At 35.4% G+C, this 12398-nt stretch overlaps 3 protein-coding genes across 4 annotated transcripts; 2 read left to right on the top strand and 1 right to left on the bottom strand.

Annotated features, from left to right (window-relative positions):
* The first annotated feature begins 2035 nt into the window (after positions 1–2035).
* LOC123915498 lies at positions 2036–3433 on the top strand. 2 transcript variants are annotated; one of them, XM_045966647.1, is made up of 2 exons: positions 2036–2175; positions 2481–3433. In XM_045966647.1, exon 2 carries the CDS (start codon positions 2485–2487, stop codon positions 3214–3216), a length of 732 nt encoding a protein of 243 aa, XP_045822603.1. In that variant the 5' UTR covers positions 2036–2175; positions 2481–2484; the 3' UTR covers positions 3217–3433. The 2 variants fall into 2 exon arrangements, with proteins under 2 accessions (XP_045822603.1, XP_045822604.1); XM_045966648.1 differs by having other exon boundaries at positions 2124–2175; positions 2464–3433.
* A 1043-nt stretch (positions 3434–4476) lies between these two features.
* On the bottom strand, positions 4477–6294 carry LOC123915496 (pentatricopeptide repeat-containing protein At1g77170, mitochondrial). The gene has a single exon (XM_045966645.1). It carries the CDS (start codon positions 6161–6163, stop codon positions 4787–4789), a length of 1377 nt encoding a protein of 458 aa, XP_045822601.1. The 5' UTR covers positions 6164–6294; the 3' UTR covers positions 4477–4786.
* A 207-nt stretch (positions 6295–6501) lies between these two features.
* LOC123915497 (protein phosphatase 1 regulatory inhibitor subunit PPP1R7 homolog) lies at positions 6502–11395 on the top strand. The gene is made up of 7 exons (XM_045966646.1): positions 6502–6779; positions 6871–7101; positions 7186–7332; positions 9924–10066; positions 10144–10258; positions 10680–10826; positions 10915–11395. Exons 1-6 carry the CDS (start codon positions 6510–6512, stop codon positions 10758–10760), a joined length of 987 nt encoding a protein of 328 aa, XP_045822602.1. The 5' UTR covers positions 6502–6509; the 3' UTR covers positions 10761–10826; positions 10915–11395.
* Positions 11396–12398: the final 1003 nt, after the last annotated feature.

Here is a 12398-nt window from a genome sequence, read left to right as displayed (position 1 = left end):
TAATTGATGCTATTTCCCCCTTCTATGGTAGTTGAGTTATTAAATTTTGCTCTTTTTCTCCCACTATTTGTTTTCCCTTTCTCTGAGAAAGCTATCAATTCCCTTTTTATTAATTTCTTGTCTTGTTCTGATGCTGAGATTTTGCCAATTCAAATGTGGTACATCTGGTTCAAATGGGTGGTAGTCTTTATTGTTTGAGCCAGTTTTACAATTCTTTTGGAACATGTCATGGTTTGAACTAGCAGAAGAACATGAGTAGAAATGTCATTTATCCGGTAAGGTATAGTAATTGGGCAGATATCCTGCTGGATATCATGCAACTTTCCTCGGTTTTTATCATAGAAAGGAAATAGGGTGAATACAAATATAGGACTTGGTAAGCTGCTGAGCACACCATAAAATAAACTGTTTTAGGCCCTGCATCCATTGCACAATATGCATTGTGTTTTCGTCATAGCGTCGTCATGCTACCACACAGTTATACTGCGGATAACCTGGCTTTCCAAACACTATCAATTCTTAATAATCTTCAGTTTAGCTTCCTGTTGTGTTTTCTACATGCCTATTGTAGTTATTAGCATTGATAACTTTTGTGCGTATTCTGTGTGATTTTTTGTAGACAAGTTTCTTAGCTATGAATGTATCGGATATGAAGCTTTCTTTGTCTTTGTACATAGGCTAATATCAATGCAACTGTTATGCATGACATGTTTCCTTGACAATTTGTCAATTTAGCTTAGCTTTCATTGCAAATCAATAACATTCTGTTAGATGATTGTTAATTATCATCTCTTACAAATTGGTTCCAGCTATTAGTTATGTATTTTTTTGTTTCATTCTCGTTGTTGTTTGCTCTATGTAGAACGAAGAAACTCCTTATCTACAAACTTTGCTTTATCATGGAGGTGTTTTTTTAGCAACTTTATTATGGAGTTTGAAATTAGCTAGTTTTTTATGTTAATTTGCAAGGTTTTTTGAAGTCATTTTTTATTTTTCATAGACCTTTACAAGTCTACGAATTGAGTGATTTGAGTCTACGGAACCTCCACGACCACGAGTCTACATAGACTCGCAAGTCTGACAACCTTGCAACTCTAAAGGATTCGTGAAAGAATTTAATCCGTGTGGTTAATTCCTACTGTTATATATGTTGACACTATGTCTCTTAGAAATAAGTATTGGGCCTAACTCATCCTTACAAAACCAGCTTGTAAGGTGAGGATTGCCTCTAGTATATAAACACTTAGTCAGGCCATCTCTCAACCGATGTGAGACTCTTAACACACCCCCTCACGCCCAGCACTATTGGGCTTGGTGCGTGGATATAAACGGTAGGTGGTCCGATAGCGAAAACCTGATAACAGGTGACCCAATGGATCGTGGAGAGGCTCTGATACCATCTTAGAAATAAGTATTGGGCCTAATTCATCCTTACAAAACCGGCTTGTAAGGTGAGGATTGCCTCTAGTATATAAACACTTAGTCAGACCATCTCTCAACCGATGTGAGACTATGTGTTTATTTACTCTTAAGTAGGTGCTACATGATCAAGAAGCACCTTCATGCATCTAAGCTAATGTTTTTGTCAAAAGATCGAGATGTACCCATATATCCAATTTTATCGTCAAATTAAAAATAAATAAAAAAACCAATTTTGTTAAAAAATAATTAAATTAAAGTACCAGTTCAGTTCAAGTGTCTGAGGATAAGTTTGTTAATTATAAATATTTAAAATTTGATCAATCCACAAAGAGCCAAACATTACATAAACACATGCAGATTATTTTAGTCAATTATTAAGGCATAAAAAAGATTAGTCAATGACTTGCATTTGCAAGTTAGAAGATTTTACTAATCTTTGGAAATTAGCCCCAGCGTTCATGGGCCAGCACTCTGATCCAATGATCATACAAAATATCGAATTTGCCCTTGGTTACTTCATTTCTCACTCTTGTTTCCTTCGTTGCGTGACGGATACTTCAAGGGGCATTGTGGAGATGACAAACAAAAAAGTAACCGCTATTTTTGGGAACTTCAACGACCCTGTTGTACTTTCAAACTATTTAATTATTCAACAGTTTAGTCAAAGAATAATTTAAAGCCACAAAAGACCAAACACAACACAAGAGAGAACACTCAACACCAAAGCAAGAACAAGTGAAGATACAAAAAAAGGTAAAAACTTGTTCCTTAAGAATCCAGTTCTTGTTCTTTATTTTTCCTTTGAATTTTCTTTGTAACAAGATTGCTTTTTTAATTTTTAGTATTTTTCATTTTCCCATCAATCATCATGGCCAAACTTGTTTCTTGGAATTTTTTTTTTTATTTTTATTGTGATAGTTAAAGAATCATTGTTGGAAATCATATTTGGGATTAGAAATGGCCAATATATTTGTCTATTGGTTTCATGATTAACTTGGTATATCTTCAGAATTTTCTGAATATTTATTTGAACCTTGTAAGATGTTGAATTAATGCAGAAGAATGGAGTTATACTTATATCAATCTTTGGGAAAGTACCAAAAACCAAAAGGGTCTAACATAAAACAGGTTTTGAAGGTGATGATAATTTTGGCTGTTTGTGTCTGGTTACTGTATCAGATCAAGAACATAAAAACAAAGAACTATGGTGGTCAAACCAAGATTGTTGTAGGATGTGGAGCTAAATTGTTTGGACGGAAAGGGATACTGTCAAGATTGGATGAAGGAGCTTTTCCTAACTCGCGAATGGTTGATTCTGTTGGAGAAGTAACTAATGAGTATAAAAGTCATGACAGAGAAGAAGTACAACGCAGGGACCTGCCAAATGATATGCAGGTTAGAAAGAATGCTAAATCAGAATTCTCATTGAAGGAGAATGCCGAGGATGAAGACACCAAACGTAGAATTAACGAGAAAGGAAAAAATATGCAGAAAAATGTGGTGGAGAGTGCTACTAAGGATGGTGTAATAATAGAGGAAATGGATGAGGTCGAAAGCTTTCATGATGAAAATGGTGTTCCACCTGACAGCAATGATGAAAACATTTCAACTTTTAGCAATGTAAATTGGCTTAAAAAGATCAATATTTATGAAGTCGCATATGGAGTTGAGAATGATGCTGAAATGAATTTGGAAGGATCCATAAATGTCACAACAGCCGACAAAGAAATTAATGCCGGAATCACTACTCATGTTGATGCTTCAGGTTTGCAATCAAGTAATAGGTGGAGATAATTTGGTTTTATGAGATTGTAAATTTGTTGAGATTGTAAATCTGTTTATCATAATTGTAAACAAAAGGTTGAATTACAGATCATTACAAAAATAATGATTTGTAAGAAGGTTTATAGGTCCTAGGATTAGACGATGTCTTTTTTCTTTAATTCATGAACATGTATGATGTAATTATCCACTGGGAATTTTAAGTTACAGATCTTTTTCTGAGAGGTCACTAGCTGCTTTCTTTGTCTTGGACCTGAAAAATTATATAGGCTAATATCAATGTATAGTTATGTTTGACATTTTTCCTTCACAATACTTTTCAACTTTGTTGATGCAGCTTAACTTTCACAGCGAAACCAGTTTTTATAGTATTTTATGATTGTCAATTAGAAGATCTTATAACTTGTTTCTCAAGTACAAGTTCTGCAGTCTCCATCGTCAATAGCTCTCGGTGCACCGATTGTCAGCACGCTAATGCCAGTGTTAGCAGAAAATATCGTGCTTCTTTTTTAAGCCAAGACGTTATACTTCATCATGATAATCACATAATTTGTATAACTATAACCCTTTAGTTCATTCAATAAGAATACAAAAATTTGAGAGAAAGATAACACGGACGGGACACTTTAATTGCTTTCAGCTTTAAATTTTGACATAGCTGCACGTCTCAGGGTCTATGCAGCAGTACTTCCTCCTTCAGTATGCAGTAACAATATAAAGCCAAAATCCTCTATCTCGGCAGTTTTAAGTTCCAGAAGAAAATTCAAATTTTCGTAAGCAAAAGATCATTTTGCTCTGTGTGCATGAACTCACATAAAGATACAGCTTTTGGCTAAAGGATAAATCATTTGGGCTTAATGTTTTGCACAAGTTCTGTTTTCCAACCTCCCAGGTACCTGCTATGCAATTTCCTCATCCTCATCTTATAATAGTGAGATAACTGTTAGCCTATACCACTCAACTTTAACCCCCAAAAAATGTCTTCAGTAGAAAAAATTTAGACACATGAAATGAAATTTAGCAGTTAGCACTACAAACAAGCATTTGAAAATTTAATAAGCCTATTATTAAGTGTTAAGTTCCTGAGCTAAGAAGTCATTACATCAAGTGGCAAACAAATAAGAAAATGGAAAAAGGAAGGAAACATACAATTACAACTATATTGAACCGTAATTGTTGTCAAGTATAAGCATCGCTTCCTTACAACATAAGCCTGAATGTCGTACATCTATAAATTCATGACCATGTGCGCAGAACAAGCAAAGCATGATATGATTCTCAGTCACTAGATTTAAACCTTTCCTTACAAAATCATAAAAATTCAAAGGTTATATTTACAAATCAAATTCCCATGTTTCTTATAAGCTACTCATATCTAACTTCAGTCTTCCACTCTTCTCCCGTCCTCAAATAAAAAACATTTCCAACATTGGAAATATCTGCTGTTTATGGAGTATATATAGCTGAAAAAGACAAAAAAAAAAAATAGCTGAAAAGCAAAATTGCACATAAAAAACGACACATAAATAAACTACAATTGATTGTAAAGTCCCCAATGCTAAAATAAATTATTGTTGAATCTTCAATCTGATTTTGTTGTGATGCTATAGGCAGGAACCTTAGTAAGTCTTTCTCCTTTCATGAAGGATCTTATTCTCTCGACCTCCTTCCACAAGCCTTTATTGGCATAGATATTTGACAATACCACGTAAACACCTTCATTCCAAGGTTCCAATGCTTGCAAATGCTCAGCTACCCACTCTGCCATATGCACATTCCCATGTTTCTCACACGCACCCATCAAACACCCCCATATTACTGAATTTGGCTTCACAGGCATCTCCTCCACCATTCTCCTGGCATCGTCAAGCAATCCTGCCCGACCTAGCAAATCCACCATACATCCATAATGTTGCAGTTGGGGTCTTATGCCATAAACATTCTTCATCATATCAAAGTAAAACCTTCCTTCTTTAACAGTCCCTCCATGCACACAAGCACTAAGCACTCCAATAAAAGTCACATAATTAGGCTTCACTCCCGACTCCCTCATACACTGAAAGCAACCAAGCGCCTCCTTCACATGTCCATGCATTCCATAACCCACAATCATGGATGTCCACGATGACACATTCCTATCCTCCATCGTCGCAAAAACTCTGTAAGCCAAGTCCATTCGCCCACACTTTCCATACATGTCAATCAGAGAATTCGACATCAAAATGTCAGTCTTATCAGAAGCTTTAGCCTGAAAAACACATTTATGCAATTGGAGAGCCAGGTACAAGTCACCGATGCTACCACAAGCCGATGTTAAGCTAACCATGGTAATTCCATCCGGTCGAAATCCATGCCTCTTCATATCAATAAACACGCCAACAGCATCCACTGCAAGTCCAGCTTGTGAAAAACCACCTATTATAGCATTCCAAGAACCAAGCTTTGGGTCAGGATTTTCGTCGAACACCTTACGGGCACTATCAAAATCACCAGCTTTACAATACAAGTTAATAAATCCAGTTTCACAATACTCATTAGATTGAAGTCCAAGCTTTATACCAGCTGAATGAACCTGTTTTCCAAGCTCAGTGGCAAAAGTTTGTGACACAGCCTTGAGAACAATTGGAAGAGTGTAACGGTCGGGTAAAACCCCGGCCTGCAACATCGAAACATAGACACGAATCGCGTTTCGGGGTGCTTCTAGTCTAGTGTAAGATCTTATGATGTTGTTCCAATTAAAAGAAGCGGGATTGGATTCTAAAAACCGCGTTATGAGAATGTGGGCATATATTTGGTTCAATTCGCGTATACGAGTAGTGTTACACAACAAGGTAGCAAAAAGAGAGGGTTGGGGAACAGTGACAACAGAGAAACAGCGACGACATGTGAGGAAGAATCGGGACATGAGCCAACGTTGTTGTTGCTTGAAGCATGATCTCACTGGTCGTGGGTATGACATGCGACAATGAACACCAAAGTTGCAGAAAATTGCTTTTTAGGCCCCTATGACAGCGTACAGAAAAGGATATTATGACAAAATAAGTTTTTTTTACCAAGTTATAAACATTAAGTTTTCACTAATTCACCGCGGTAAATTGTGAATTTGTGACTGATTTCCAATTTAGTTATCATATTTCAGTTGTGAAATTATGAAAAATCAACCCTAAATATGGAAAATGAGTATAGTAAATTTTAGACCACTTATTTAGTATCAGAGTAAAGGAAAATTCCTTTCCTTCACATAAATAGAAGACTTGAAAGAATTTAAATTCGGGTCACGGCGTACGACGGAGGAGGCAGTGGCAATGGAATCATCAACGGCTACAGATCTCAACGACGAACTCGATCCTTCATCAACGCTCTTAGATCTCACCAGTTACCAACTCCACGATCTCGACTCAGTCGAATTACCTCCCAATCTCACCGAGTTAGACCTCACCGCGAATCGTTTATCTACCCTAGACCCTCGCATTGGTCAATTATCCGATCTCAAAAAGCTTTCTCTCCGTCAAAACCTAATCACCGACTCCGGCGTCGAACCTCTCTCTTCATGGAACGCTCTCTCCTATCTCGAGGTACGTACTTTCTTCTTTCTTTTTCTCTCCGTTTTTTCTTTCTGTTTCGATGCGTTTCAATTTCTGAAACGAAATGTGTTTATTGATTTAGGAACTGGTGTTGCGTGATAATCAATTAAAGAATATTCCTGATGTAAGCATATTTAAGAAGCTTTTGGTTTTTGATGTGTCTTTCAACGAAATCGCTTCGCTACATGGATTATCTAGGGTTTGCAATACTCTCAAGGAACTTTATGTATCCAAAAATGAAGTTACTAAAATTGAGGAGATTCAACATTTTCATCAATTGCTCATTTTGGAACTCGGTTCCAATAAATTACGGGTTCGTTACATTTTAATTGCTGATTTGTGATTTGTGATTTTCATTTTCATATTGTATTTATCAAGTTGGGTTTTTTATTTTCAGGTGATGGAGAATTTGGAGAACCTTGTGAATTTGCAGGAGCTATGGCTTGGACGTAATCGAATTAAACTTGTGAATCTATGTGGTTTGAAATGCATCAAGAAGATTAGTTTGCAAAGCAATCGTCTTACTTCAATGATAGGATTTGAGGTATGCTGAGTTTTTACTTGCTCTATTACATTCCAGAACTAAATAGGGAGAAGAACAAATTTAAATCACCTTTGAACAAATATGGAGGGAGAAAAAACAGATTAAGATAGCTACAATAGTTTACTGTGATTCAATCAAGTAAAACCATAGTTACCCTGCATTTATATGGAGAATTTCAAAATTATTGACAATTGTAGATATTGGGATATTAAAATACTTCAATTACTTTCATTTGTAAAATAGTTTGTTTGGATGCATGGAAGTGTGTTTAAATATGTTGTATAAAATGTTACTGGAATTTTAATTATAGCATGCAAAATGAGGTTAGAATGGTTAATAATAACACATGCTTTGTTAACCCCTTTGAATTTAAGCATGAACTCATGGGAAAATTTTGGACTTTTGTCATCGTTTCATTTTTTTTATTAAAAAAAACAGCTTTTTAAAACGAACAAAGTTCGTTCTCCCTCCTCACTCAGTACCCAATGACTGTGCCTCCAGCCAGGGGCGGAGGCAACGGGGAACACATAGCCATGGTACCCCCCCCCCCCCCCCCCCCAATTTTTCCTAAACTTTGTTTAGCTATATATGTATGTATTTCTTTAGTCTGTTGACATTTCAAACCATACTAAACTATAGTTATATTAATAAGGTTTAAATATGTTTTTGGTCCCTATAGTTTCACACAATTTTCGTTTTAGTCCCTGAAGTTTGTTTTCACACTTTTTAGTCCCTGAAGTTTCTTCACTCAAGGTTTTTAGTCCCTACTTTTCATTCAACTCGTGCATATTATTCGAAATTTTAATTTTTTTTTTTTGCGGTCATGTTTAGTACATTATATGAATCTCTATTACAAAAGTTTAATTTTTTTTTAAGAAGAGATGAATTAAGTATGAATTTTTTAGTTTTTTGCACATAAAAATTCATAAATAATTCATCTTATGTTAAAAAAATATAAATTTTTATCGGAGATGTTCTTATAATATTATAAACATGAATGTAAAACATCATTCAAAAATGTGAAAGTATACAATAGTTTGATTAAAAGTAGGGACTAAAAACCTTGAGTGAAGAAACTTCAGGGACTAAAAAGTGTGAAAACAAACTTCAGGGACTAAAACGAAAATTCTGTGAAACTATAGGGACCAAAAACATATTTAACCCTATTAATAAACTAGAAGCAAAATATAAAAGGTATTCCACTTCTCCCTCTGTCAACTTTTGATCTGATTTTTTCTGCATCCATTCATACGTCTCCAAGACCTCGGCAATATTTAGAAAAATAGGTATACCTTTTTTATAAACTAAATAAGAATATATGATACACCACTATTTTATTTTATTATTCTTATCATTCTAAACTATATTTAAATGGACATGAAGTAAAGACGTTCTTTCAAAGATCAATTTCAGAGAAACCAATCTTTTTAAATTTTGGACCTTGTCAATTTTTATTGGATATATTCTTTTTCTTGTCAAGAATAGCATTTTTAGACCTTATCATATTTTGCATCAATTAAAATTTTATTGGTTTAGAACTTTCTCTTAGATTTTCTGTCAAAAAACTTTCTCTTATCTGCAAATCATTCTATGTATTGGTGGTGGTCAGTCCACTTGTAATAAATATAGTTTATTTTTATTTTTTTGACTGAATTTTACTTTTAATTGGATGATATGTTTTTATTTTACTTAAATATATGAATGTAACAACTATTAATATTAAACATGGTCCCCCCCCCCCCCCCCCCCCCCCCCAAATTAAAATCCTGGCTCCGCCTCTAGCCTCCTCCTTGCACTATCACTTGCGCTCGTGCTGCCATCTGTCTGTGAGTCTTCCTCCTCCATGTATTGCGATCTTGACAACCATGGTCGGGGCAGCTCATGGTCTCTTTATCTGTTGCACTGTAGAACTAGGGTTATTTTATGTAAAGGAGAAAAGAGAGCTTGGACCACAAGGTCCCAACTCGTTTTTTTTTTGTTGCTTTATACTTCTATATCTTTGTGATGAGGGAACTGGCTGGGTTGTATGATCCAAACTCTTCCAATCAGATACATTCTCTTTTACTATTTTGTTTGGTTTAATAGTGATTTAAAGGTTATTCTATACATATGTAATAGTTTTTATGCTTGTGTGTGTGTGTGTTTCTGCGACAACCCCCTTGATAAAAATACTTTGTGCATGTTTATTTCTGCGGCAATCCCCCTTGATAAAAATACTTTGATGAATGACTATTTTCTGCGTTCAACAACACCTATAAATTGGAACTTCGTCAAATTCACGGTGAGTGACCATTGAGATGCAAGAAATGCTCTGTCACTGTATAACCAAACACGGGCTTTGGAATTTATGAAATTGTTGTACCAAATGTCCAAAGAAGATGCTGTATGACAAAGTATTTCAAATCCTCTAAAAACTTACATTCCTCTCTTAATATTCTTCATTCTGACACACATTTCCAGAAAATAGGCATTCATCAATTACTGTTAGAGATTGCTTTCATTTTGAACTTGTTGGTAAAAAGGCAGGAGGTTTCTCCAAATTTTCTTTTCATATTAATTTCATTTATAGTTGCTAACTCTTTGGCATGCAGGGTTGCGTAGCTCTAGAAGAACTATACTTGAGCCACAATGGTATTACAAAAATGGAAGGCTTGTCATCTTTAGTCAATCTCCGGGTTTTAGATGTATCATCAAATAAGCTAACATCTGTGGATGACATTGCAAACCTGACACAGTATGTCTATTCATCTGTTTCCCTCCTTAAAAATGAACTTTGGTTGCTATTTCATTGCCTCGTTTAATCTATTGCAGATTAGAAGATTTGTGGCTTAATGACAACCAAATACAATCACTCGAAGGATTTGCTGAGGCTGTTGCTGGTTCAAGAGAGAAGCTTACCACAATTTACCTAGAAAATAACCCTTGTGTATGGATTTTATTTAGCCTTTTTGGTGGAATTTTCATCAGTTTCAACTATCAGTTTATCTAGTTAATGGAATTTTATGGCCATGAAGTGTGCATAATCTTTTACTGAGTTTTTTTTAAAGCATATTATCCCCCATTATCACTAACCTTCGAGGTCAATGAAAAAAGTTTTTTCCCCTATCGTTCTGCTTTATCATGAATGTGGTTTTTCCCAACAGGACGCAGCATTTTGTAACTATTCTGTTTGGGGGACTCGCTGGGGAAATAAATGATGGTTTTGTAGTAGAGTCATTTTTATAATATTTTGGTAGATTATGTGTATATATAGCATGCTGAATTATCACGATGATGTTCATTCTTAAATATTTTTCAGGTACATGAAGCATTTCCTTAAGAACTAATCCTGTTTTTCTTTCCTGCAGGCTAAGTTACCCAACTATACTGCCATCTTAAGGGAAATCTTCCCTAATGTCCAACAAGTTGATTCTAGTGTATTTTCTTAAGAGTATCTTGGCTCTCGCTTTTTCTGAAAAAACAATAGCTTTGAGGCATTGTCTTTTCACATCTCTGTGAGTTTTATATGTCTTTGCACGTTTTTGTCACGCTTTGTTTTGGTTGCACTTTGATTAATCTCTGCAAAATCTGTCATGCATGCAGATCCTGTTTTGGGAGATCGATGAAGAGATGTGATTATCAAACCACCGGAGAATATTATGTGGCCTTACCATTGGTTACCATCCGAATGAATATATTTATATATATATACTTGTTACATGTTTCTTGTTTTGCAGACAACATTTTTATTATTTATGTCCTATCGGCAACCAATTTTTGAAGTAAGGCTTTCTTAGGTTGTGTAACTGTCTTAATGCTATTTCTACTCACTCTTCAGTTTTTATCCCATATCCATCAGGTTTTTTAGCAATAACCGTGAAGATTAGTGGTATGTTTGATTAACCAGTGACTGAATGGACGTGGGTTCCATACCTTTTTTCTTCCTTTGTGTCTTGGTTTTTCTGCAAACAATGGAGAGTGCATTTTTTATACCAACAAAATCGTTTTTGTATTTGTCTGATTGTCTCAATAAATTGAAATGATATAGCTAGTGTTAACTGGCTCTGTAGTATACCACTTACTACTTCTACACACATTTTTGTACGGCGGCGGACACCTCCGAGCTGAATGCATGGTATTTCTTAAAAAACTATATAAAACAGATTAATCAATATAAGGATAGATCTGCCCTGTGCTGACATTAGTGTTATTTTCCATGACTTACAGTTCAGTACTAGTGTATGGCACTTATTCAAGTTATTAGTTTCTGCTTTTTCTATAAAAAAAATATTCCAATTTTATACAAAATAAGGCAAATTGTGGTTCAAGGCATCTACCATGGATGTGGACCGCTAACTGTGGTGCATGGCATTTACCATGGATGGGAAATCAAGATTAAGCATTGATATTAAAAAAAATATTATGCATTCATACATGGGAGCAAATGATTTATGAGTCTTGTCTTGTTAGATTTTTATATTAGGCTTAATTCATCCTTACAAAATTGGCTTGTAAGGTGAGGGATGTCACTCTTTATAAACTATAGTCCGAAAGAAAAGAAAACTCGTCGAATCACAAACCTATGAACTGAACGATGTTACCGCAACGAGCTAGTTCTTGCTTTTAGCTTCTTCTAGGGTGTGCTAGGATGGGTATAGGGTTCAACAAGATTTGCATTTTTTTATAAGTGGGACAAATCGTAGTGGAGCTCAAAGAGAAGTTATAGGCAGATGAAAGAGGGATGAACATAAGTAGTCTGACCGTGCGAAGTAGCGGCTGCTTCCCTTTAGGATGGCACCATGTCACAATGGAATTAAGCTTGGCCTTGTCTCGGCCTTAATTTCATATAATAAGTAGTTTTAACCTCTACATCTTAGAATGTCGGTGCCGAGGACTCTCAGGAAAAACAACCTTGACATGACCTCAGGTTTTTTGCAATACACCCCCTCACGCCCAGGACTACTAGGCTTGGTGCGTGGATATAAATGGTGGGTGGTCCGAAACGATAGACTCTGATACCATGTTATAATTTAATATTAGATCTAACTCATTCTTACAAAACCGACTTATAAGGTGAGAGATGTGAC

The sequence above is a fragment of the Trifolium pratense genome, linkage group LG3 (assembly GCF_020283565.1).
Source record: "Trifolium pratense cultivar HEN17-A07 linkage group LG3, ARS_RC_1.1, whole genome shotgun sequence".
NCBI lineage: Eukaryota > Viridiplantae > Streptophyta > Magnoliopsida > Fabales > Fabaceae > Trifolium > Trifolium pratense.
Note: the sequence above shows the minus strand (reverse complement) of the source record. Positions and strands in the feature narration are given on the sequence as shown.